The 27,196-nt window shown below is 43.0% G+C and overlaps 3 protein-coding genes across 3 annotated transcripts in view; 1 reads left to right on the forward strand and 2 right to left on the reverse strand.

The window, feature by feature from the left end:
• The first annotated feature begins 1,571 nt into the window (after window positions 1-1,571).
• On the forward strand, window positions 1,572-3,002 carry pou4f3 (POU class 4 homeobox 3). The gene is made up of 2 exons (XM_075486738.1): window positions 1,572-1,691; window positions 2,070-3,002. The coding sequence occupies exons 1-2, from the start codon at window positions 1,572-1,574 to the stop codon at window positions 3,000-3,002; spliced, it is 1,053 nt and encodes a 350-aa protein (XP_075342853.1).
• Window positions 3,003-12,040: 9,038 nt separating this feature from the next.
• il13 (interleukin 13) lies at window positions 12,041-13,493 on the reverse strand. The gene is made up of 4 exons (XM_075486741.1): window positions 13,157-13,493; window positions 13,010-13,057; window positions 12,810-12,926; window positions 12,041-12,678 (listed from the first exon to the last, which is right to left on the reverse strand). Exons 1-4 carry the CDS (start codon window positions 13,280-13,282, stop codon window positions 12,532-12,534), a joined length of 438 nt encoding a protein of 145 aa, XP_075342856.1. The 5' UTR covers window positions 13,283-13,493; the 3' UTR covers window positions 12,041-12,531.
• Window positions 13,494-13,579: 86 nt separating this feature from the next.
• The window catches only part of rad50 (RAD50 homolog, double strand break repair protein), a 28,080-nt gene continuing 14,463 nt past the window's right edge, over window positions 13,580-27,196 (reverse strand). The window contains exons 16-28 of the mRNA XM_075486740.1: window positions 24,396-24,585; window positions 23,983-24,109; window positions 22,889-23,082; window positions 22,525-22,635; window positions 22,039-22,131; window positions 21,723-21,836; window positions 20,673-20,800; window positions 19,681-19,782; window positions 19,032-19,154; window positions 14,919-15,004; window positions 14,686-14,828; window positions 14,457-14,590; window positions 13,580-14,281 (exon numbers count right to left, since the gene is read on the reverse strand). Coding sequence (XP_075342855.1) covers window positions 14,095-14,281; window positions 14,457-14,590; window positions 14,686-14,828; window positions 14,919-15,004; window positions 19,032-19,154; window positions 19,681-19,782; window positions 20,673-20,800; window positions 21,723-21,836; window positions 22,039-22,131; window positions 22,525-22,635; window positions 22,889-23,082; window positions 23,983-24,109; window positions 24,396-24,585 — 1,732 coding nt within the window. The 3' untranslated portion in view covers window positions 13,580-14,094. The remainder of the gene's footprint in view (window positions 14,282-14,456; window positions 14,591-14,685; window positions 14,829-14,918; window positions 15,005-19,031; window positions 19,155-19,680; window positions 19,783-20,672; window positions 20,801-21,722; window positions 21,837-22,038; window positions 22,132-22,524; window positions 22,636-22,888; window positions 23,083-23,982; window positions 24,110-24,395; window positions 24,586-27,196) is intronic.

Genomic DNA, 27,196 nt, shown 5'->3' on the forward strand with positions numbered 1-27,196 from the left:
TTCATGGGTGGGTGATTGTAGAGAAAAAGACTTGCATTTTGTTTATAGAGTGCATGAGAAGAACTATGTGAATGACAAACACATCCATATAAAAGTGCAAGTGTAAAGATCAAGTCAAATCTGAGTTTGAGGTGAGCGCATAACTCATCATAACTAGATCCCAGTCAGCTCACCTGGTGATGTGGAAATGTGAGGCCTGTATTGTGGCACAGTGAAGGTGGTGTTTCAGAAGTGGGAGACACTAATGTCTTTTTTTTAATCAAAGACTTTAGCATGTTCATAGGTGGTGACAGAGTGAGTGTTTTCACCTTTTTTATGGAAAAACTTTACTAGCCACAAATTATTACTTAAAGCAGGGATGTCCAAAGTCGGTCCTCGAGGATCTCTTCAAAAGATTGTTAAGTTCTGCACAAGCCTGCAAATGATGCATTGATCTGAATCAGGTGTGCTGAAGCAGGAAACATCTAAAACCTGCATGACCAGATGTGGACATCCCTGACTTAAAGCAACCACTTGTCTTAGGGTTAAGGTTCCTGCTGTATGTGCTGTTTTGAGTGGATGGGAGACGCACAAATCCGAGAGGAAGCCATGAACTCTTTCCTTCCTCTTTCCAAAGTTTGGCCGCAACAGGTTTGCCGGTGAGAAAAGAGCTCGGCTGTTTTAATCTGTGTAATGAATAAGAACACATGCCGCCGTGGTAATGGATGCCTGCCACCATGCAGCTAAATTATTCAGAGTCTGGGGAACCAGAGAGGTGACCGGCAGGATCAAATGGACCCGTTGTGTCATCAGCCCTCCTCGGGCCGCATGACTCCCCTTTCGGCCCGTCCTACCGGGCTTCGTGAGTTTTAACTAGACAGCCACATGAGAAGTCTGGTAAAGCAGCACTGACGATGGGCGTTCACTTTGGTGGACAGCCGGCCCAGGCCGTTGGGTCAGCTTTTCGTCCAATGTCATCATAAATACAGTTTGCAGAACCAAAATAATTTGGATAATAATTTTGAACCAAAACAATCCATCCATCCATCACTCTGGGCACTCTGAGCCGCTGCGCTGTCCATGGTTCTGAAACACACAACCTCATTTTGCGCGTCAACTTGAGCGTAAGTTGAGAGGAGATGTGAAGGAGTTAAATGTAGGCCCGCTGCTTTAAAACAAAAGTGATTCCACTTAAGTTGATCTGGTAGCCACTTATGCTACCATACCCCTTAGACACGCATATCCTGAAATATATCGACGCTAGAGAAAATGTGTCCAAATCAATCCGTGTCACATTCAAATATTGAAGTTATTTTGGATGACATTGTCCTCTGACGCTTGCGCACGCAGGCCTCACGTTTGGAACTTGTAAGTTGATCAGAAGAGGGGGTGGGAGGGGAGGAGGAGGAGGGAGGCTGAAAGAGGAGGAGGAGGAGGAGGAGGGGAGGAAGAGGGACAGAGGGATGCCGGGAGGCGCTGCCGAAGTGAACAGCTCAGTCTGGTGAAGGAGGGCAGAGGAGCTCTGTGGTTGTCCGCTCCCCGGCTTTCATGTCAGGGGCCACGCTGCTTGCCAGGTGCTTGCGGGGAGGATGATGATGACCATGAACGGCAAACAGCACTTTTCCATGCACCCGGCCCTGCACGAGCCCAAGTATCCCGGCCTGCACTCAGGCTCGGAGGGCATGCGCAGAGTCTGCCTGCCCGCCCCGCAGGTACGTTCAAGTCGGGGGGGGGGAAATGGATGCAGTGTATATTGGGTGAAAGGAGGGGGGGAAATATCACAGTGGAAATGCCTGTAAAGTTGATTTGACAGGACTTTGTTTTACTCGCTTTCTCTCTCTGCTCGCTCCTCTGTCTGTCTACCCCCCCTCCTCCTCTTCCCCTCCCAACCCCCTCCTGCCCCTCTCATCCATATGTCTATTCAAGCAATGCTCTTGCTTTCATATTAATTTTTATGACCTGCGCTTTGAGGAGGGTTCTCTCCTCTCCTCGGCACTGCTTGCCTTTGAAAAAAAAATATGTTTTTTAGATCCTGAGAGCTGCCTGACAGAATTCCCCACTGACTCCAGTATGCGCACTCTTGCTTGCAGCTGCAGGGCAATATATTCGGAGGCTTTGATGAGAGCCTGCTGGCACGGGCAGAGGCTCTGGCGGCTGCTGACAGCATTGTCTCTCACGGCAAGAGTCACCCGTTCAAACCAGACGTGACTTACCATACCATGAGCAGTGTCCCCTGCACCTCAGTCTCCTCTTCTTCTTCTACCACCGTGCCCATCTCCCACGTTCCTTCTACCATCGCCTCTCACCACCATCACCACCTCGGACAGACCCTGGAGGCCGGGGACCTCCTAGACCACCTCTCCACCAGCCTGGCCGTGACCGGGATGGGGGCTCCAGAGCCTCCAGGGATGACCGCGCCGGCGCACCACCACCAGCACCCTCACCACCATCTGCAGACCATGGGGCAGCTGCACCAGGCGATGGCCAACATGGCCCACCCTCATTCCCTGTCGGTGCACGGCGGCATGGCGTGCATCAACGACGTGGAGTCGGATCCCAGGGAGCTGGAAGCCTTCGCCGAGCGGTTCAAACAGAGGAGGATCAAACTCGGGGTGACCCAGGCGGACGTCGGGTCAGCGCTGGCCAACCTCAAGATCCCCGGAGTGGGGTCGTTGAGCCAGAGCACTATCTGCAGGTTCGAGTCCCTCACCTTGTCCCACAACAACATGATTGCGCTCAAGCCGGTTCTCCAGGCCTGGCTGGAGGAAGCCGAAGCTGCCTATCGGGAGAAAAGCAGCAAGCCGGACCTTTTCAACGGGAACGAGAGGAAAAGAAAGCGCACCTCCATCGCCGCGCCGGAGAAGCGCTCTTTGGAGGCTTACTTTGCCATCCAGCCTCGGCCCTCCTCGGAAAAAATAGCAGCCATCGCCGAGAAACTGGACCTGAAAAAGAACGTGGTTCGAGTGTGGTTTTGCAACCAGCGGCAGAAACAGAAACGAATGAAATACTCCGCGGGGCACTGAGTTCCACACATCATGAATAAAATAGCCTGCTACATTTTTGATCGAGTGATTAATAATAGCCCGAGTAGCCCAACTAACTGGGATTTATCAACAGTTCTTCACGTCTCATCTGGATCGTTGAAAAAAAAAAGACTTTAAACTTCCTTCGGTTTCTCATGTCGTGTCACTCAGTCTTCATCGTTGCACTTTTTATGTTCGATTTTGTTGTCGATATGGAAACTCTAAATGTGTTTTAGATGTGTGAGGAGGGTGATTTTTGATGTTTTCATGTATCTTGCACACTGAGAACAATTCACCCTGACAGTTTGTTACATTCAGGGAACTTTTTCGTTTCTTTTTTTTTTTTTTTTTTAACATGCAAACTGGAATTTTTTGATGTCACATGTGTGGGCTGCTGTTGTCAAATGACTTCAACTGAGGCAAGAGAGGGTTTGAAAAGAGGAGGAAATATTTCTGAGATGGCAGATTTCCTGTCTAACACTGGCTGTAGAGCAGGCCATTGCCCACGTCGTATCTGCAGAAATACACCGTCTTATCATGAAATGTGTTTCCACTTTTTTTTTTTTAATTATTATTTATTTATCCTCATGTGGAGCCTTTAGAGGAGTGAGAGAGCTAAAGGGTGAAATGTTAAAGGGGGAAGAAAAAAGTCACTTTTAGAGCACTATTTTTGCGAATGAATCCGCTCCTTCTTATCAAACGTGTGGTCGTGATTTACGCACAGAAATGAACAATTCCAGTCAGTCTTACACAAAGCACGGCACTCTGAGTCTGTTTACCTTGAATTATTTAGATATTGAAATGACACCATCTTATAGAGGGCACACCCGCGTGGCTGTGGCCGCTGCTATATTTTACCATTTTACTATTTTGATGTTTGAAATGTTTCGGAGAGTTGCAGGTGAGCTGTATATATTTATGATGAAAGCCCAGCTAAAGTAGACATGCCTATCACCTAACCTGAGTATTTATTTATTATTTTATTTTCCTCACTTTTGATTTCACTTGAAAAAAAAAACAATGTGTGAAATTCAAACTGAATAAATTAATGGTTATTTTCTAAAACTCCTCTGCTTTATTTTTGTGGATTGTTGTCATGTGCTGTTTTCATCTCGACTCAGCGCCTCGAGGCCTACAAATGTGGCGTTTTACCAGCTGAACAGCAGACTAGAAGAAAATGATTAACACATCCCAAGACGCGGTTGTGTTTTTATGCAGGATATATATATAGCAACCTGTTTACATATTATACATGTGTGTGTGTAAACAGGTTGTTTTACGGTCTGTATTATTTAGAGATCCGTCCAAACCTCTTGTGGAATTAAATATGCATCGTCTTATATGATACACGCGTAACAGGAGGGGGGGCGGAAGGCCTCCATTTTCACTGTGATTTTCACACCGCAGAGGGACGAAAGTGTGTCTTTTAACACGCTGCAAATGGTTCCTTTCCCTCTAATTAAAGCAGGCTCAATTATGGATGCCTTCGTGTTACCGGACTGTGTCGAGCATGGGCTTTTGAAATTATTAAGTAATGACGATGCGATATTAATTATATATCAGCTAAGTAATGCAGAGGAGCTGGGAACTCTGGTGACTCCAGGGAGGCAGCCTTCACCACAGGTTGACCCGGGAAAGAGGACATTTTGTATTTTTTCTATCATTTAAATGAGTCTTGTTTGGCTTTAAATGCTTTATTCAAAAACGTTAGATTTGTTTTCGAACCATTTTTCTATCGTCTTCTTTATCACGTTTTGTGCCATGGCCTTATCGACCGCTTCAACTTCTCTGGGAGCATTTTGCGTCATCTCTGCGGACGCTTCGCTTTACGCGTGCCACTTTTTTTTTTTTTTTTTCTTTCGTTAAATGACACGTAAATTAAATCAAACAAAACATGGCTACAAACTAACGCCAGAAAAAAAAAAAGTGTTGTTTCAACCACCAACCATCCAGATCCAGATGTCCAAACGTTAACGGCAGATTACCGGATCTATCAGGCAAAGCTTCTGCTCCAATCTACCCACAGGCCGCCGAATATTCTCTGACGACGAGGCTTAATCAAACCTGATGCCAAATCGGTGTTTGTGAGGGAAACTGCGAACCCCAAGCGTTACTTGTTGCCATCCTCTCTGTGTGAGCTGCGTCTCCCCTTAAGATGGCCATTAGGACAAACACTTCGGTGGATAAAAGCTCATTTTCTGGCGGAAATGCAAGTTTAGGCTGCGTGTGAATAATTGATCATTGTAATAGCAGGATTGATATCATAACGTCCTGTCTCGGTGGTAAGTTGAGCTGAAGGCCTGTGAGTTAGCGCCATGTGGAGACTGAGGGCACTTCAATTATTCAGCGCAGCAGCTGAAAGGTATATCGCTGTTTCTCATGCGATAATCGAGGTGTTTTTTTATGGGGAGGGGGGCATTTGCACATTATCTGCATAATAAAACCACACTGCACAGTTCAAACAAAATTAATATGGACTGCATTCGCCAAAATATAGTTCAAAAATACAAAACAGGAGCTAAGGGTTGAGAAAGAGAAGACTTGTGTTTACGTGAGGCGTCCTCATGCAGGGAAGAGCATTTTTGACAGAATGGGGATGGAAGCGCTGTTTAATTGCTGACGAATGCGTGCACTTTCACCGTGTGGTGCACACATTTCGCTTTAACACACACGCACAGGGAGGCTGTCATCCGTGGGAGCGGACTGGGGGAATGTGAGGGAAAGGGTGGGAGCCAAGACACCCAGAACTCAATAATTCATCAGGTGCCAGCAGCAACAAATGAGAATGTGACCAGAGCGAAGGAAGACAGCAACCTTTCTATTAGTCACCTTCAGTTATCGTCAGAAGCCAAACCAGCGCAGGACCAACCTATGCTGCAGGAGTCCAAACACACACACACACGCGCGCGCGCGCGCACAGACAGATTGGGTTACTCTGTAGAAACTTGAGGCCAAGGTGATGGATGTCTTTTAAAGGTATAGCAGGAGATGCTGTCCATCTCTTGTTCCCTTCTCTGTTCTCAAACTGACTGTGAACTTGGTCAACTTTACTTTGAAACTTTTTGAAAAATTTGACAAACATACCCATTTTGAATTGTTGCTTTTACAATTTAAGACCCTGAGATGTATTTAGGGCAGTTTAGCGTTACAGATGAACCTGAGAGTCTGAGAGAAACTCTGCGGCAGACAAAAGTTGAAGTCCTGCAGCAGATGGTGTGACCTTCACAGAGGTCGCTGCACTTTAAGAAACAAAAAGGAAAGAACCAATAGATGAAAACAGAGGACATTTGAAGATTTTGCGGACATTCCTTTGGCCTGCACAAGAAAAACCTGTGGTGGGTATATTTCACTATTTTCTGTGACCTAACAGTCCACATCAAATGCATTTCTAATAATTATTATACCCTCATCACTTTTCTTAGCACATTCTGAACTTATAGTGCATTTAAAGGAAACCAATGTTGCTTTTACTTCCATTCTAATGTTGGAATCTATCTGAAACACATCCGTGCTCTGACGAAATCAACAATCCCCTCTACACATAATGATCAATCTGATGTCTCACCAGCAATATATATAGAGACCGGGTAGGTCGTGACACGGCTGATGTTAAAATGTCTGTTTGCTAACATGATGGATTAAGCAAATGCTAATGAGGTGTGCCCACACATGCAAAGATGCTCGCGCAGGAGCCAAAAGAGATGCATCCAGTGTTCAAATGACAAAAACACAAAATGTGAGCATTAAACTGAGAAGACAAAGGAGGTGCGTACAGATATTAGAGACACTCACAGAGAATTAACTTATGTGCACTTGCCTAATTCATTCAGCAGGTCTTAGGAACAGTATTATTCACCCCATTCATTATTCAAGTCCTCTCCATTATCAAAGCGCCCAGAGAAATAAGACTAACCCAGCCAGAAATAACTCACTGTGGCGTGATTTTTTTTTTCTCCCTACAAAGCACTTAGCTGGTCAGGTGAAGGTCTGTGCACGAACTCAGATTAGAGCACATGAAGCTATAATCACCACACAGTCTGCCAAACATAATAATCCTCTCCAAGAACATGAGGCTGCTGCGTAACAACACAGGCGAAAGAGAGGACAAGAAGAGAGAAAACTCGTTTTTAGAAGGGGAGGCAAAAGCTGGAGAACAGAAGAAGAGACTGACCACAGTCAGAGAGAAAAGACGAAAAGAAAAAGAAAAGACGGTGGTGGAGGAAAGGTGCGGAAGAAAGCAATAAAAGATAGATGCAGGGGAGGAAGGATGGAAGGCGAACAACAGGTAGGATGACTGGAATCCAGGGAGAAGAGACGGGGCAGAGCAAAAGCGACAACAAAAAAAAAAGAAAATTGCAAATCTCTAATGGCTGACATGTCTGCTCTCCTGACCGTCTGGATTTCATTCAGTTGATCACATCAAGGTGAGTGCATCCCCACTGGCTCGGACAGTCTGACGCTGAACCCCTGTGACAGCAGGGGCACCCGGAGGACCCACCACAGAGAGGACCACGAGGTACGGGGAGGCTACAAAGACAGACTTCTTCCCACAAAAAAGTTCCATCCATGTAGAATCCCAAGATCCGTTCGTTAGCTTTTAATGCTGCGCAGCTTATTCAATTTTTTTGAATTTGTGCACAGCACAAGCTGCAGTGTGGTTTTACACAAAAGGAGAATTTCTCCTTTCCTGTAACACGTCTCTGATCCACCAGCTGCACATCCTTTTTAAAGTGGTTAGAAGTCTGCGATTGAGCTGGGATTTTACAAAGACTTACATTCTGTTCTTACATTCAACTAATGAGGCCACAGACACTAAAGCTACATCAGTTTGGGCTTTTCCTTAATAATATGTCAGCAAATTGCGATTTAACATAACCACTGTTAAAAATGTAAAATGTATTCATATTTCTGTGTACATTCTGTATCTTGAGGGTGCAGAGCAGCTCAGTGTTGACATGCTCCGTCACCCCAGTAACTGTAGGCTGATGGAGGGCACATGGGAAAACAACAATGGCAGCTCCACTGTCTGTGTACCGTCTTCTCTTCTCTCTTCCTCCACAGGGCTGTGCCTTTGAAGATAGACATAGAAACTAAACCAGGCCACAGTGGGGCCCCTGAAGGAGGTCCTCTAGCAGATGCAGCCACCCGCCCCCCCCTGTGTCTGCTCCCACCGGCCCTAGGCCCTGTAGACAGCCCCGAGGCTAATCGACCAGGAACACAATAAAGAAGCAACGGAGGCAGCCAACGCTGAGTCACGTGTGTGTGTGTGTGTGTGTGTGTGTACAGATCAAGGGGAGGAACTTACCAAAATGGTCTTTATTAAGCCGCTCCAAATACAAGCAATGATCTAAAACTTGTTTGTACACACTTAAAAGATTTAGATGTAAGTGTGGGGCCTACGTGAACCGGTTCAGGTTTTCCTTTTATTTCTCAGCTGTTCCAGGTGTAAAACATGTCACTTTTCACTGAATATTTTTACTTGCCTCTATTGTAGATATGATGTAATACATTTGTAAAGCATTCATTAATCCCTTCCTAGTGCGTAGCTTGAACTGTATGTCTTTGATGGTGATGATACTGTAATGTTGCTTCGGACTGTGATTTTTTTTGAGAATACACGACTCCCTAATTGTCATAGAGTCCTTTCAGATCACAGTATTGCTTCTTTAACTCATCTAAAGGCTGTGCTTGAAACATCATTCTGTTTGCCACAGGAAAATGATCAAGCAGTGCAATGCCCCACTGAGCACTCCGAGGTTCATCTTTTCTTTGCGCAAACTGAACTGATATGAGAGTTCTTGTCCCTTGAAGTCCTTCAAGAAAAGCACAGCAGAGAAGGTTAGACAAAATATCGGGAATATTCCAGCAGCTCTATAAAAAAGTAGTTAAAAAGGAGAGTGATTCTCTTTATTAAGTAATGAGGGAGCCACGGTTCAGTAGCGCTCACAGCTGAATGCCATACAGAGACCCAAGCACCACCAACAGCAAGCCACCCCATAGCTCTCACATTGCATCAAGTCACTGAGTGACGGGTACATTGTCCGAGGCAAGGGGGAAAAGAGTGGTGAAACGTGTTTTTCTCAGAGAGGGAGCCAGCTTGCTGCAGCCAGGCAGAGCATTTACTCAGATGTATTTCTGGGGCGGCCCGATTAGCTGAGTGCACTGCACGAAAAAAAGGGTTCTCCGGAAGTTCGTTGTGGGCTGAATGATTTACAGAATCATCAATGTTTGAGCGATCATTTGAACTTCTAAACGTTTCTGCATCGCTATTTCCAGGCCCACCAGGGCTTCTGCACACAAGCAGTAAGTGGTGGTTCCCTCTGGTCCAGTTGAAAAATAAATAATCAACAGATGGGAAGCCACAATTTGAAGGATCATGTAAGGTCCTCTTGATTTCCCTTCATTTTGAATTAAATTTGGTTTGGTATATTGTCATTATTATTCAATCTAAGACCGATGCTGGCACAGAAAAAAAAAAAAACAGACACGAGTGATGCAAATGTTATTTTTAAAATTCAATTCAATTCATTTTTATTTATATGGCGCCAAATACAACAAATGCCATCTCAAAGCACTTAGATAATAAAGTCCAATTCAAGCCAATTGGAATTCAATTAATTGTAATCATAATTATTCATAAAATAGTCCAATTCGTTCATATAGAGCCAATTCAAAAACAATTTCCTAGCTAAGGAAACCAACAGATTGCACCGAAACTCGTCTTCAGTCCAATCTCCCATCCTGAGCGTGCCTGAGGCGACTGTGGAGAGAAACGACTCCCTTTTAACAGGAAGAAACCTCTGGCAGAACCAGACTCAGGAAGGGTGGCCATCCGCCTCCACCAGCTGGGGTTTGAGAAGACAGAAAGGGGGGGGGGGGGGGGGACCACTGTAACACCATTCAAAGGATATCTGCTGGAACAGGGAGACACGAGTTATTAATGAATTCATATTAATATTAATACTAAAATACTAAAACTAATTAATATTAGTTAAATTAATTTTCATATGGATTGAAAACAGAACAATCACCAGTGCTAGCCTGTAAACAGAGAAGTTTAAGTTATATTTTTAACTCTCACCAGCAGGGAGACATCACTATCATATACAGCAGTGTAGGAAGGTTAGATCGATGGCATTGCCATGTCAGGCCACTTCTATCCCCTATGTGGGCTGCGTTGCATGTGACACTATTATGTCATCAACGTTAGGTTTCAGTGCAGGGTACTTTCCTTGACTGCCTAACCAGTGATGTCATCGGTTACATTTTAGAGGATTTATTTGACTTAAAAATAATGACATTTGGCTGTTTCCTCTACAGATTCTGGGTGGGATTAAGGTCTGGTCTCTGCCTGAGCCACTCCAACATGATGATCTTTTGCAGACTGCAGATTCTTACCAGATAATTACCATTCATGGTTGTACTTATTTTGACAACACTGCTTGACAAATTGTAATACACACTCAAGGTGTCAGAGTCACAACACCATACTTGACCGCAGGGTTGATTTTCTCAGAGTTAAATGTTTCACAGCCACATGAGGGTAAAGTGGCTTTATTTTATGGCCAGATTAACCCACCAGGGGGCTCTCAATGTGCCTTTTATGTTTGCCCCTGTCTCCTAACACCACATCTTAATAGTGTGAGATTGTCAACCTGGATACTTGGAATTGCATGCATCATATCAGCATAACTGCAGTTATAGTATATTTCCAAACTGAATTCTGAAGCAAAGAAGTGGTAATCTAATATAACCCACTAACACAAAGTGAATGTGAGGCGTTGCATGTATTCAGAGGCCACTGTGGCTTTTGCACATTTGTTAATCCGGCCCTGATGCTGATGATAAAGCTGCATTCTATCTGGCTCTGAACTATGGTATGCCAGGACGTATGCCCTTCGCTAAAACTAACACGCCAGGACAATCTTGCGGTTTTATTTCAGTGAAGCTCATTTTTGCTTTCTGAACACTGAGATGCAGAATGTCTAACTAAGCAAAAGCAGTGATGCGGTTTGAAAGCAAAGAAGTGATAAGGGTGAGGAAATCAGCATTTTGCCAAAGCATGTACATGATTAAGATAGAACTGTACTCAATCAGTCCGCCTTCATCTGTTCTTATCTTCAAAAGTTCATTTGCATCAAAGAACTGACAGTTCCTAATGTCTAAAACAAAGAATATTAGACTAGACAGTACATAGGATAGATGACAGTTTACAATATCAAATTTTGATGTCGCAGCAGGTATCATTCTATGCTGGTGCACGACCATAATTACAATCAAATTCGAATGAGCTGGTGATATGTAAAAAGTCAGTATTACACTTTGAGGGGTTTAGAAAAGAATATGGCAGCATCATGCCCACAAATTGACAATAAAGCAAATTTAATTGTAGTTTAAAGGTTAAAAGTGCAATTAAAGACAGCACTTTCCAATACTTTACCACCGGTGAGCTGAATTAAGGACTCTGGATGAGTGGGGAAACTGCTGGTGTTGTATTGCTGACCAAGAGAAAGGGTAAAATGATGGGGTCCAAACTATGACGACAACATCAGCTGCGAGTGATATTTTCATGTATATTTTTGGAAAGTCTGAGTATTGAGAAACATTCAATTAGCACACGTTAAAATAGCGCGTATAAATCGAAGGTGGAAGGCAAGGTGTTGATTATTTGTACGTCAGTACTGAAAGGACGAGTGTATGTAAGGAGAAACGGGGAAGAAAAGCCACAATGATGATGGTGACAACATGTTAGGTCTAAACCAAAGGGAAGTCACGTTGTTGGGAGTATGGAAGCCTGGAGTCGTTTCCCTGCTGGACGCAGCAGCAAACGACTCCACCCTGACAAAGCAAACGTGAAACTTCCAAATAACGACACAACCCGAGTGCTTCCACCTTTACAGCAAAGAGAAGCTGAATTCCCGATCCAAAAGTTGCACGTTAGTCTTTCTGTATTTTTAGATTGCTAAAGGCAAATGGAAGCAGCTACGCAGCCGAGCATGAAGAACAAATCATTTCCAAACAAGCTCCACTCATGGGCAATAAGATTTATTGTTCAGCAGATACTCATTTCATTGCTGTGTGAAAGACAAAAGAAAAATTACAATAAATATTTAATTCAAATACAGATATCACAAAAAAAAAGTTCGTTTAAATACAATGACTTAAATTAAATATGTTGGTGTGTCTGGGTCACAACAATGTGAAGTTGCTACAACTGCTCTGCAGATTAAAGATGGCCGACCGGACGGATAAAAGCAAAGTAAACATTCAACCAAAATAAAAACCACAGAAAACAGAACCGTTCTGTATGGAGTTGCTACTCAATGACAACCAGCAACTACTTGATAAAGAAAGAAAGAAAAAAAAACCCAAAAATAATAGTTATTAAACTACCCATAAAAGAAGTAAACATTACAGCTTTAATCATCCAGTACCTTAAAACTCACTGCCCAGTCAACATTTAGAAAATGCAAACATCTAATGAAAAAATATGGATTCCAGAAAACAGCTCGAGACCACAGGCAGGTCACTAATTTGAGGCGGATTCAACGGTCTTGGTCCGTGGCCCATTGAAGTTGTTTTGCTTACTGCACTTTGTGATATTATTCAGAAAATCTGACATGGGCTTTTTTTGGCTCGATTTCTTCACCGTCTTCAGTATCTCTGCACAGTTGATCTGAAACACAAGACAGTTGTTGATGTTGAGTTAGTGCATTAAAGCTTTATAAAAAAAAAAAAAAAAAGAAAAGAAAAAAGGTCACCGACACACGGCTCAACCCTTCTGTCAAACACAAAAGCAATTCTCACCCCGAGCTTTCGGTTGTAAACCGTGAGGTTTCGCAACAGCTTCTTCTCCTCCCTGCCTTCTGTGCTGGAGTTGGGATGCCCCTTTAAGATCTCCTCGACTTTGCAGAAGAAGTCGTCCTGTAATGCACACAAGAAAAGATTTATAAGCTCACAACTGCACGTATAATGACATTATGCGACAGCATAGGCGATGTCCTCACGTTGCAACCGGCGTCGTACAGGGCTCCCACATCCTCCACAAAGTGCTCCTGCCGCACAGAACAAATACACAACAACTTATTACCATTTCAACAGGAGTGCAATGAGCAGCTGCAAAAACAGAAGGGCAACCATAGACGAGCTCTTACCTCAGTGAAACTTTTGCTTAAATTGGAAGCCAGGTCGATTACATGGTTGAGGGGTTTATGTGCTATAGGAGTTGCAGCGGCCGGGCAGACCAAAACAGTTACCAGCAGAAGCGCCAACATCTCCATACTCGTTGCTCGTTGTTTCTCGACCTCTGGAAGATGCTTTCTCAAGGACCCCTTGAAGCAGTTGATTGCTCAAATGTCAGCTTTCAGTTTGCTTTGAAGGTCTGACAGAGAACAAATTTATACTTGCTTTGCCCACGCCTCCACCATGTTGTCCCACTACAAAAAAAATCCCCAAATGCAGTCTGCAGTAAGTGTTGAGATAAGATTACTGTGGTTGATGAGCAACATCACAAAAAAGTTTTCTACGAAACAGGGTTGATTACTTAGTTTTAAGAAGGAAAGAAAAAAAAAATCAACTCAGTGCTTCAGAATTGATTTAATATCAGAACATTGTTTAACAAGCAAGCATGAACTACAAACTTTAGTGCAGATGTAGAGGAATTTAAGAGTCCGTGCAGGTTCAGAATTGAAATCCAAAGACGATAAAGGCGTTTTAACAGTTTGGTGTCTGTGCTCAGAACTACATTTACATTTGGGATGATTTTCCCAAATGTCTTAAACAAACATGTTTCTGGTTCTGAGACCAGTTTTAGGATAACGTTCGGGCTGCTGAACACTGATGTAAAGGAAAGAAAGAAAGTAAGAAAAGGAGCATGCGTCAAAAGGTTTTCTTCCAAATTCTTCCAAACAGTACAGAGAAAAAGGACGGAAACTATTCTGTGCGTTCAGGTGTTTGAAATCAAGTTGCATTGCAGAGAAAAGTTCCATATTTCACATTTGTCTAAGGCAAACTGAATATTGTCTAAATGTGTTGAACTGAATCTGAACTTTGCTGTGACAATCCAAAGGAGGCTATGATGCCATCCGTTTGTTCAGTGGAGATACGATGACAGGGAAGTGATGCTGCACTTTGTGATTTCAGAGTTCTGGTCCTGATTCTTGCGGATTCGGTAGAAGTGTTCGATGTAGCTGGAGCGCCCCAGCAGCTCCACGAAGTCTTCATCATGGGTGATGACCAGCAGCTGGAAGTTGCGCTGACGAGAGCGACTCTTGATAATTCTGTAGAGAAGAGCAAAGAAGTATATAAAACTCCCATGCTTCTGAGAAATGAAACTCGGAAATCTGAAGGCTATATTTTCAATGGCTGGCACGTCTCCTGGTTTAAACATCTTTTCAGGGACCGAAGGATCAGGCAGAATAATCAGGTAAAAACACTGAAAGGGTGTGTACTGACTCCACCAGGGCGTGTGCCAGCGACTCAATGTTCTCTCTGTCCAGGTTGGTGGTGGGCTCATCCAGGGCCAAGATCCCACAGTTCAGGCAGAATGTCTCAGCCAGAGCCAGGCGGATGATCAGGGACGCCAACACCTGGACACACATCACAAATAATGAGGAAAAACAAATGCAAACGACAAAAAGTGGAAAGGATCCCTTTTATTTTGTGAATGCAACTTCTCCGGCACCTTCTGACCAGCGCTGCAGCGGCCTCTCATATCCAACGCTGCGTCTCCTTTCACCATAACTACTCTGTAGTTGTAAACTCGCCGCCTCACTCCCGCCGATGCATTTTCATCCACATCAGACCTGATTTCCACGTACTCGATATCTGCAACAGAAACCAGAGGAAAAGATACAGCAAAGGGAAGAACTACGTACTGAGACATGCTGAAGCGAATGTTTGATACGTGGGATGCACCTTGACCCCTGTAGGTGCTGCGCCACAGGTCTCTGATGATCTTATTAATCTCATCCATCTTCATGCTGTGGAACTTCATTATGGTTCTATGGAAAAGAAAAAGGCGACAAGGGTGGCTTATACATTGAATTTCATTGAAAGGGTACAATGATACCCTCTCATAAAACATTACTTTGTTGGACATTTTCCAGTTTATAGTGACTATCGAATGGTAGGAGGCATCAAAACGGTTCAAATGAGGACGGCGCCGGAGCGTGCACGCCAGTGTGCACGTACCCTGGTAATCCATCTCAGGCTGACACAAATAAACAGGAGCTCTTATGTAGGTCAAATGTGTCTGATGCTGCACATGTCGTTTCAGGAATTTCTACTTTCTGATCATTTGGTTGTAAAATGAAAACCTCAGACACTTTGCATCCATCAGAAAACTCCATTTAATATCGATACATGAAGATTTGTGGACGCCATGCTGCTGCTTTCCTGCATACCAAGAACAATTTTGTCTAAAATCTAGCAAGCTAATGAAAAGCTCAAGTGGTTTAAAACCACCAGAGTGATGACAACAGCACGCTTCCTTTAAAGATGAAAAAGCGGCGGAAGGAGAGCAGCCCTTATCCCTGCATCTGGCCGACTGTCTTTTTTACGCAATAGCTTAGTCAACTGATGTTAGGAATGACTACCGACTTCCGGCGCTGCGAGGGTAAGAGCCTGACAAAAAAAAATGATAGGTTTCATTTGAGTCAGTGAAAAGTGCTTGTTTGAGCTGAAATTTTTCCTTTCAATGTGGGCACTAAAACACGATGTCGGAGCATTTTTACAGTGCAGGCAAAGGGAAAGTGGAACTCACAGCTGTTGCTTTGAGCAAAACCTTTTAGTTTATGAAGCTTCAGCCGTCTGAGTTGTGCATTTATTCACTCCAGGGTTCTCAGTCTCTGTGGAGGAATACTAAAGGTGTCGAGAATAATTCTTCCCCAGGTTTTTAGAACAATTGTGTTCGACCTGCCGATCACAAATGAAAGTCTTTAAAACATCAACTTCCTTTTGTAAACACATCAAAGGAGCTCAGAAATTCTGCTCAACGTAGCAACGTAGGCTCCTTTTGACCCAATAACCTCTTTATGATGCTTTCACTTCCCCAGACGTGTCATCACTGCATGAAGAAGTACAGAACTCCCACCTGAGCCTGGTTCTGAGAACCACTGCATTTGTAGTGAATCTGCACGACATAAATAAACAGGCCTGAACTGGATATGGTGAGCATCAAACAAAATACGTCCAGCTGAAACAAATCCAATTAAAGCTGGTCAGCTGGTCCAGTCCAGAGTCCAGACTAAACATGGAGAAGCAGCATTTAGCTGTTATGCTGCAAACAAGTGGAACAAACTGCCAGTGGAGATTAAACTTTCACCAAATGTAGACATTTTTAAATCCAGGTTAAAGACATTTCTTTTCTCATGTGTCTATGCATGAAATATCTTTTAACTTATCTAGACTGTTGCTTGTTTTTTAAATTCATTTAAATTATTTTATTTGTTTCTCTTTATATTCTTTTATGTATTTTTAATGCTTCTTCCACTCCCCGCTGCAATGCTTTTATATTATGTAAAGCACTTTGAATTGTTTGTACATGAAATGTGCTACAAATAAATTTGATTTGATTTGATTAAATACGTTTGGTTGGAAATGACTTAACCAAAATCTTAACCTTCCAATTTTCAGAGGGAGATCCCCACGGCCCTAAAATCTTTGGCTGCCCTCATCCACTCTATGGTTCCCACTGCCTCAGGAACACAGAACCTCCTAAAAGACCCAACACTGATTCATACAGGACAATAAAAACCAGGACAAACCAGTTAAAAAACAGTTTGAATCCAAAGGCCATGACCGCACTGAATTCTGGTTTCTTTTACGCCTTCCTAGTTTTACAGCTGAGCACCAAAGCTTTGTCTGTGTCTGCAGACAGAAACTGTGACACAGATGAATTTACTGTCTAAGGCTTTTAATCTTGATAAAATGATGCCATACCCGACCCACATATATTGGTAAATGATGCTTCTGCTCTCTTCTCAGATGGTAATCGTAAACGGTGGGGACCCACTTCCTCAGAGACAGAGTTCTTCCTAAGTTTGTGAATCTTTCCACAGAAGCACCATGTTTCAGAGAATAACAAACGCTTGCCGGCATGAGCAGAAACCGAGGATTAACCGGGCAAAAATGAATGCCATGAGAATGAGAGCAACTATGTGACAGTTGAAAAAAACAATTGCTCTATTGTCAAAACAATTAGAGATTAGTGTCTATTTGGCTAATCAGCTGTAAAATCAAACAGAACACAGCAGTCTATGTGATGTGTGACATTAACTAAGCCGAGAAAACCTTTAACAACTGCACGGCTGCTGGTTTGCAGCGTATATGCATCACACTTTCTAATTTGTTGATGATGAATTAAGATTAGAGGGCTCACTCATGTAAAGAGATTTTCTCTTGTAGAGACACAGTCCACCTACACTAAAGGAAATCCAATGACTGTGGAAACGCTGAATACCACAACCACAAATCTGTTCACTGCTTCGCAAGCTGTGAAGTGAATGCATGACCAAGCAAACTTGCTCCAGGGTCACACTTACAACAGCGAGCCAAACCGTTCAAAACCCCATTTTGGCTTTTTTTTCCCCGGTTTTCTTGCCCTAAAACCTACAATTAATGTGTTCCTTTGAGAGATTTCAAGGATAGGAGGAACACAACCAGGCTACCACTTTGAAGGTGCAAAATATTTTCAATGGTCCCTTTGTGGAGTCCCTCATTTTTGCAGCAACTACAGCTGCAAGTCTCTAAGCGTGAACCCTTAAACATTAACATTTTACTCACATGGAGTCATGCAAAAAAATCATGAAGAAACAGCAACACGAGTGAAAACTTCTGCAAGGCAAAGTAAATGGGAAATGGATTATATTTATTCAAGACTTTTCTGGTCTAGTTGCATCCATTAACACACAAACACGCACTCATGCAGTGCTTCTCAGTGGCTACAGATTCATATCACCAAATGTCAGCTAGTTCAGATAAATTCTCAGTTCTGTTCTGAGTTCTTCGTAGAACACAGGCTACACATGAGAACCGACATTGGCTTCACTCCGATGACATTTTGGTCCCCAGTGTAAAATCTTTGCGGGTTTAACCTCAAAATGCCTGATGATGACGACAACAAACGTCTGCTTCATTCCAGGAAAAGCGAGATAGAGAGAATGAGAATGCAGGCATTTTATTACAGAAACGCTCTAAACGGACGTCTTCCCCAGTTAATCATGCTTCTTACTAAGCTGCAGCCAATGAGATTGCTCTACTTGAAGGTGACATACTGGGCATGAGAAACCAGCTTGTTTAATCCAGTGAAATACTGATGCATCATCTCTATCGCCACATGTATTTATTAATATGGAACAACATTTCCGTAAACCCCAAGCCCTGCTTCCGTTACTCTAAAATCTAGCGAACAGGAACAGAGCTCGTCTTCCAGAGCGTAATACGATGGCTGCTTTTAATGCAGTGAGAGGCACAGCAATCGTTATGCACGGCATCTGTTAATGATTTGCAAACCTGAACAATTTCGGTTCGCGTCACTCCGTCTCTATTCTGTCTTCACATTCAGTAAATGCCTTTGATCTTCGTTGCACACAACCCCATCCTCTAACACTTGTGGGAAACATGTCTAAATAACCACAACATCTGAGCGTTTCCACCACATAGGTAATACTTGGACGAGCTGCCCAGGGACAATGGCTTGAGAATGGAATTAAATATTTACCCCCTTTTGTGGTTTTTCTCATTTGCTGCATTGCCATTTGTAGTAAATGTAAATGTTTTGGTATTTTATGCGATTGACCAAAAAAAAGGCAGTTGCTGGAGCAAGTCACTTTTAAACGTAGGTTTTAGAATTGGCCAACCCTGAGGCCATGTCGTCAGCCTAACTAACCAAAATGTTAAGTATTAACAGCAAAAGAAATAATGAATGAACAATGCTTCATTCGTATGTTCAATATGGAACTGTGAGTGCATGGAGATATACTCTTGACGACCAAACAGTGTATACAACTAAGTTAGTTTAAAACTTACTGATCGAGAGCTTTGTAGTAGAGATCCAGGTCTTTAATGACCAACTCTGTTGTCCTCATAATGACCATCTTGTTTTTGTAGCGCTCATCGGCTTTGTCATACTGCTCCTCTCGGAGCTCTTTTCTGTAAGCAAAGACATGTACAAACCAAGCTTCTTTGAAAAAAGATGAGCAAATGAATTAAACAAATTTCACTATCCACAGTTAAACAAGCTGAAAAATAGCAAACGTTTTGCCACTCAATTGCTCGGTCACAATGAATATGAAACTGTTCAAACTGGCCCAAAGCCTGGAGCAGTGGTGCCCAACCTGGGCTACAAAGATTACAGTGTGTGCTCAAGGCTTTTACTGCACAGAGGTTGTCAAAAGTAGAAAAACAGAATTGAGGGACTGTCCAAAGTTTGTATGAGGAAAAAGTGCATCAACACTACTCTTGAACCATGATGTATCGCGTGTAGAAGTGCATGTGTGTTTTATGAAATTGCAGGAAACAGAAGAACTCTTGAGAGAGTGCATCTACAACTCTGCACAAACAGCTGACTGATGCCTTTAAGTTAAAAACACAGATCAGCCAGGATTGCTTTGACAATTAACATTTCAGATGATAAGAGTTCAACTCTTTACTGCATCAACATTAGTGCGTTCATCACCTGTAATGCAGTATTTCTTCCTCAAAGCCCTTCTGGCGCCCCAGCGCAATGCTGCGGTTCTTTTTCAAATCCTCCAACTTACGTTCTGCCTCACGACGTTCTCTGGAAAAAGCACAATAAAGAGTGAATTAAGTGAAAATGTGGCGACCGTGGTTACCCTTTAGGCATTCAAAGTATTATGATGAGGCGATTAAAGACATGTATACCATCATCAATAATTGGCTAATGAGCAGCTCCCTTCACCTTTACCACTATGAGATTCATTGGGCTTAAAGGGATAGTTCGCCTCTTTTGACATGAAGCTGTATGACGTCCCATTTAGCAATATCATTTATGAACATTGACTTACCCCCCCGCTGCGTCCTGTGAGCCGAGTTCCAGCTGAGTTTTGGCGTTGACGAAGGTAGTCCGGCTAGTTGGCTGGGGCTAAAAAAATAAGGCGTCTTGCTTCTCAAAACAATATGCGTTCAAAAGAGTAATACATTTGCATCACAAAATCGTTCTCAATGAAAAAGTCAGACCTCACAATCTCTTGGCGCTATTTTTGCCTCCCTTGATATCAATGCGTGCAATGTAAAACTGTGCAGACCGAAGAGAAGACCGAGCAGTCCCCTGCTTCCGAGCAGTAAACACCGTAACAGGTGCGGCTATCGCTAGGTGGCTGAACGCATTGATGTGAAGGGAGGCAAAAATAGTGCCAAGCGATGTGAGGTCTGACTTCTTCCTGCACAACGATTTTGTGATGCAAATGTATCACTCTTTTGAACGCATATTGTTTTGAGAAGCAAGACGCTTTATTTTTTTAGCCCCAGACAACTAGCCGGACTACCTTCGTCAACGCCAAAACTCAGCTGGAACTCGGCTTACAGGACGCAGCGGGGGGTTAAGTCTATGTTCATAAATGATATTGCTAATATGGGATGTCATACAGCTTCATGTCAAAAGAGGCGAACTATCCCTTTAAGAACATGTTAACGCTGCAAAGCTCTTACTGGCGTAGCTGCAGGACCTGCATGTTGCCCATGTCTTTCATCAGAGCTTCACGCTTAGCCACGACCTCCTTCAACTCCTCAACGCGCTTCCTCAGGGTCAGATTGTCCTGCAACCAGCGCTCTTGGACCTGAGAAATATTTAAAACGTTATCTCCATGTAGGTTCCAACAGAGCACAGCTGACACGAATAAAAAAGGTTAATAATGTCATTTGGCTTGGTCGTGCACACGCGCAGCGTCACATCTGGGGATGGGAACTGAGAAGGCATCGGCATCGAACACCTGTGTAGTATTAGTGGGCCGGTTAGTAGTGATTTCAGACACGTTATGCTGCGTGTTAGAAGGAACAGAGAGCAGGTTTATTGGGGAATTTGGCTTTACTGATATGTTGTAGGTGGGAGTACAGAGAGAAACAGATCAGCTGCAACGGTAAATATCGTGCATTATAACACTATCTTATAGTTAGCACACAGACATCATCTCATTTCCTCCTATTTACTTCACTGAGATACAGCTTATACAGCTAATATTAGCTCTCTGGCTGCTAACAGCTTCCTGCTGCACGAATAGGGGAAGAGATAGTGATCAAAGGACAAATGAGTCACCGTTTTGTCACAAAATTGGTTGCAAAAGGCCCGCCTCCTTTCTCAAAAACAGTAGATCCACATGTCAGGTTAGTCAGGAACTGTCGAGTTTCTTGGCGTTTTTAAATCAGTTTTGTATTTTACTCAAATAATCTGTGTGGAGCTGACAAAGAGACTAAACTCGATTGTTATTCTGTCAGGGATTTCAAATAGCAAGCAGTTACGCTCACACTGAAAACTTGTGTAATGCACTTGTTTCCTTGATGAAGAACTGGAATGATAAAAAGCATTGATAAAAGCATTTGTATCAGTAATATCTCATCTATTCACATCCTATGTATAATCTGAGTTCTGAGGTTTATCTCTATGTAAAGTCTGTCCAAATAAAACTTGGTATAAAAAAAAAGTTAGAAGGTCCAAAGGACGCTGAATGCCGGGTGTAAAACACCTCGATTCAGGAGCAGTACCTTTTGAGTGTCTATGTCCTGGCGGATGTTTCCCATTTCCTTATTAATCTTCTCTTTCTGCTTCTCCGCTTCATGGAGCTGAGTGTTGGTCTCTTGGAGCTCGGACTCTTTTTGCTGAGGCAACGAGCAAAGTTGTTCAATGTACTCAAAAGTGAATACATCCAAATGATTATGAAGCTTGTAAAACATTTACAGACAGAAACTACAGTAATGTTCCAAGGAAAAGACAGTTAGGGTTTCAACATGAATGAAAATGTTCTTTTACCAATGAGAAAGTACAAATACTATGACTCATGTTCAACTGTTAACACATTACCTCTTTGTATTCTTCCTTTCCTTCCTTTATGTATCGGGTAATGTCTCGTTCCAATGTGGCGACTGCCTTTACTCTCTCTTTAATGGCATTGATCTGTCAGTAACAGAGTTGGAAACAGCGACTTAATTGAAAAAAATATTTCATCCTGGAAAGAGTCAAAGAAATAGAAGAATGCTGTAAGAACACAGTGCATTCATGCTTTTACTTCAGGTATCATCAGGAATTTGAGCACAGTTGATCAAGTGCAAATAGTTGTTTTCTTAAAGTGACACAATGCGACCGTAAGACAAACAGTGTGGTGCGCGGGTGGAAACCAAAGTCGTGAACTACAGCATCGCAGGTCCCGGATGCTCTCAGGTAGTTTCAATAAAGAAAGAAAGGAAATTATTCTCCCCATTAACCCAGCCGTGCGCCAGCCAAACAAGAGTTTAAAGCTGAACTGAAGTTAGGGCACAGGGAGACAGAAAAGAGTGATAATGCACCGACCTTCTCCTGCCCTTCTTCCTGCCTTTGCCTCTTGCGCTCGGCCACGTCCTGTTTCTCCTGCTGCAGCTTCTCCAGAGCAGCGGACAGAGGTGCCAGTTGCTCCTTCGCCTCCTAAATGACCACAAAGGAGATGGGAAAGTAGACAAGGTGCAATGCAGCACAGAAAACAGAAGTTATTATGACTCATTTTTACCTTGCAAACACAAATGGCACAGTAAGTTAAAAAAAAGGATGCAGATTAATTATATGAAGCTTTTTGTATTGAAAGGATTACACTATGTATGAAAAAAAATGTAAACATCCCTAATGTCGCTTTAAACATGGACAAAAGTACATAGTTTATTCTAAAAAGGTATAAGAGTACCCTGATGTCCCTGGTTAGGGCCTGTATCTCTGTGGTGAACTCCACACACTGCTCCTCCAGCTGCTGCTGTTTCTGCATGTCGCTGCTCAGCTGGAGCTTCTCTGCCCTCGTCTCATTCACAGCACTTTTCAGCGTCTGAACCTGGTCCTGCTGGTCCTGGATCAGCTTACGATTGAGCTCCATCTTACTGGAAGCTGGGAAGACACAAAAATGAAAAGAGCACGAAAATGCCAGCTTTATTACTTCCGTATTTATTATTTATTCTGGTTGGACACACGACAGTGAAGCTCAACTCAACTTGTTGGCTTCATGGCACAAGCCAGGCTTTAAAGCACTGTCAAAACAAGAGCTGCACTGCAACCCCAGGGCCATTCCCAAAAAGGATGCAGGGTCTTCTGGGGAGTACTTTACTTAGCCCCATCCATTTCACTTGGATTTTACAGCGGACCATGTTTACTTACCAACTGATTTTATCAGAAAGTATGTGATTCGCTACTGGCTAATTTGAAATGATGCAACAGCAGTTCTTTTGAATGGAGTGGAGTTAACTTAATGCTGTCATCTTTATTCATATTTGATTGGCGCTGACTGTCACTTGATCGTGTTTTTTTTTTTTTTAGATCAATCCAATTACAAGAATCATAGCTTTCCAAAGTTTTACCGAATAGGGAACGTCTTCACAGCACCAGTGTGCACAGTGGAGTTATGGATGTCCTGCCAGGGACCCGGCAGAATCTTTAGTAGTTTAATGGCTCTTCCTCACATGCCATCAGAGCCCCACGAAAATCTTAATCATTTTATCTGAACAGATAATGACGTTCATGTTTACATGTCCTGTGAATAACAAACCAGCTGCAACTGTGTTGCTGGTAAGCGACATAATCCTGATTATCAGCTGGTCTGCATATTTGCAACTGCCTCCGGTAGACTGCTTTGGTCATTACCGAATCTATCAGCTCAGTTTTAGGATCCAACCCGCAGAACGGGCCACTCCCACCTGAGCTATTTCACATTTCTCAGGTAATACGGGCAAAGACCGTAGAAGAAAAAGGAATCTTTCTTTAAGCGGGCGTTTGTGAAACGAGACGTCTTACTGGTGTCCAGCTTGTGCTGAGTTTCTTGTTTCTCCTGACTGACTTGCTGGATGCTTCTGGTCAGGTCTACTCCCTGGAGTTTGGCTGCATGCTGAGCTATTTTCCTCTCCACCTCTTTAAGGTCCATCTGGAAATATTAAAAGACATGAGGAAAATGTTAAATAAAATCAGGTTCTATTTCCTTCTTTTTTTTTCGTTGCTGCAGCCATTTCAAACATTGATTTAGGAAAATAGAGAAAATAACGTGACCTAAGCAAACCTGGGTGAGGATATAACGTTTAAAAAGGTGTAATGGAGGGATTAAAAAAGAAAAAAAAGAAAAAAAAGAAAAGGGGGAATATAGGTAGCTACTGGCTGTGTCTGTCAGAAAAATGAGCACGGGTGGTCAGAGGATGCAGGTGGGAAGTAGGTACCAGGTATCTATCCATAAGGGATATGTCCTGCAGGCAGGCCTTGGCTGTTTCCTCCTCAGACATCAAGGTAGCAAGCACAGCCTCCTGCTCCTCCACATCAGTCTTGAGTCGCTCAATTTCTCTGTTCACGGTCTGTAGACGGTTTCTCAACTCAGGCAGCTCCTTTTCTTGAAATTGCACAATGGATTGTCTGAAAGACATCAAAGAAGAAAAAAAAAAAAGAATGTAATTGGACTTTGGGCAGAGAACAAGGGGCTTGTTCCATGTGTCCAACGACCTCTCTTGTTGGAGCCCACATGGTTATGTCGGGACTAGTTGAATAAAAAACAAAAAAAGACATCTGACATTTTTTTTTTTCTCTTCATCCTGAAACTAAGAACCTTCAGGAGCAAGCAGTGGACAGAGCGGCTGCAACTGTGCTACGTCAGTGGTGCAGAGCAAAAGAACTCCTGACAGGCTCCAACAGCCTGTGGAGGTTATGATTCTTATCACCTTAGATCTGCTCACCGTGCACACAGACAGAAAAGGTCACAGCTTAAAACAGGGAAACACGTAACGATCAATGTTTTCCAGACTACTTTCACAGGTCCAGAAAGGAGAACTAGAATTTCACGATTAGATTATTTTTCAATATAGCTTCCTGTACAGTTCTGGCCAAGATGTGAATCAGAAAGTAACAAGCAATCAAATCGAATCTTGCGACAATTAACCCTGTGTTATCTGTGGTTGCGCAGCGAATAGGGCAGATGGGCATATTACCCCGCAACCAAAGGGTGGGCGTAGCAACGACTTGCTGCCTGGAAAAATCTTGAACTCAGTTAACAGATTTTCCTGTTAGGCTTTCCACCATTAAAAACAAAAAACAAAAGAAGAAAACAGCAAAAGAGTCACAAGTCGGGTGGCTGTCGTCTTCACTCAATCTAAAAAAAAAAAGTTGGAGATATAAAAATCTGTCTTCAATATGTTTGGAGGCGACAGACACGAGGTCGTGCTCATCTGGTGAGCGATCCAGAGGTAAAAGCCTGGATGTGACAATATAGAGGACAATCTAGCGCCATCTAGTGGAGCAGACTTCATAAAACCTGGAGGTGGAGGGATGAGAAAATGTCCATATGTCCAGTTCATGGCGGCCAATCTGAAAGAATCATTAGAATCCCTTCAAACTCATTTTGAAATGCATTCATAATCATAATTCATAATTTTGCGTTTACAGTCAAATAACAATTGTACTACATGCAATGTTATGCCAATTGCATAAGAAGGCCACTAAGTGATAATAAAATCTATTTGCCAAAAACTTACAGAGAACTCTGAAAAAAAGCTCTGAAAGCTTTAAGCAGCAGTGGCAGATTCCAAACCAGCACTTAAAAGATTCAATTCAATTCAATTCAATTCATTTTTATTTATATAGCGCCAAATACAACAAATGTCATCTCAAGGCACTTAGATAGTAAGTCCAATTCAAGCCAATTGGAATTCAATTAAAGATGAATTCAACAATGTCATTCATGCTTTTCTTTTTTCCACTGGGATGCACTTATTTCATCAATCAAAGTCAGTATATGAATATTGTGCTTTGCAGGCAAAGATAACTAAACCGCTTTATCCTTTGTCCACATGTTTTCCTGCACGAATGAATAAAGCCGATTAATTCTTACTTGTTTTTAGGCTCCTAACTGACGTACGTTATAACTGGCCAAAAACATCAGCATGTCTTTTTTGAACCAACAATAAAGACGTGTCATTTGTAGATTTAGTTTGGGACTCACTTACAGGTCAGGTCTGAACACTGATTTTCTGAGGTGGAATTTTCAAATGGAAATATATTCAAGACAGTTCTTTCTTAATCATCAATTAGAAGTAGAAGTGCGCCAGCAAGACGGTCGCACTGATGGGAGCTCCGTCGCCGCTACCTAACTTTCTGTTTGTTTTGCTAGTTTTCCTCGCTTGTTTCGTTTGCGTTACAGTGTCACTCATACAGTATCACCAGCAGACACGTCTGGATATACGATCGTCACTTGGAAAGGATTATTTCACGAACTTTCATTCAACTTTCCGCAGTGTGAGCTCGGACTGCAGCGGGCTCTTGTTGTTCCGCCGTTTTGTTTACCTACAAGACGGAGGAGGAAGAAAGAAGGTCGACGTGCTGGAGTCCTCGTCCGTACTCGAAAAAGGTACTTCAAACCCACTCTACCAACCATCTTACTTGCCAACGTTCAGTCCATTGACAACAAGATGGATGAACTAAATGCACGGACCAAATTTCAACGGGACATCACAAACTGCTGTGTTTTGGCATTCGTGGAGACGTGTTTCATCCCGGAGATACCCAACACAGCTGTTACACCGTCGGGATTCAACATATTCCGCCAGGACAGGACTGCTGACTCAGGCAAGTGCAGGGGCGGAGGGGTCTGTGTTATGGTTAACTTTTTATGGGCTAACTGTACTGGCATCTCCTTGAGCTGCTAACTGTAAAAATCAGACCCTTACTGCAGTCATCATGACGTTGGTCTACATCCCCCCTCAGGTAGATAAGGCTGCTGCTTTGGATGAACTGTATGGTATTATCAACGGTCTGGAGAATGTACACCCAGAGGCAGCCTTCATTGTTGTTGGAGATTTCAACAGAGTTAACATGAAGAAAGTCCTGCCGAAATACCATCAGCACATTGATTTCCCAACACGTGGAGACCAGACCCTTGATCACTGCTATACTACATTCCGGGGCCCCTTGGATTAAAAGGTTATAGGAACTGCCACAGGTTCCTACAGTCCGAATGCGGCTACTGTTACTAGTT

This window comes from Odontesthes bonariensis, chromosome 16, assembly GCF_027942865.1.
Source record: "Odontesthes bonariensis isolate fOdoBon6 chromosome 16, fOdoBon6.hap1, whole genome shotgun sequence".
Taxonomy (NCBI): domain Eukaryota; kingdom Metazoa; phylum Chordata; class Actinopteri; order Atheriniformes; family Atherinopsidae; genus Odontesthes; species Odontesthes bonariensis.

Excerpts from the sequence above, each read along its gene's own strand:
- il13 (XM_075486741.1), bottom strand. The coding sequence starts at position 13,282 with ATGGAGATGTTGGCGCTTCTGCTGGTAACTGTTTTGGTCTGCCCGGCC. Across the intron at positions 12,927-13,009 it reads TGTACGACGCCGGTTGCAAC|GACGACTTCTTCTGCAAAGT; the intron begins GTGAGGACATCG and ends TGTGCATTACAG. Across the intron at positions 12,679-12,809 it reads TTTACAACCGAAAGCTCGGG|ATCAACTGTGCAGAGATACT; the intron begins GTGAGAATTGCT and ends CTTGTGTTTCAG.
- pou4f3 (XM_075486738.1), top strand. The coding sequence starts at position 1,572 with ATGATGACCATGAACGGCAAACAGCACTTTTCCATGCACCCGGCCCTG. Across the intron at positions 1,692-2,069 it reads TCTGCCTGCCCGCCCCGCAG|CTGCAGGGCAATATATTCGG; the intron begins GTACGTTCAAGT and ends TCTTGCTTGCAG.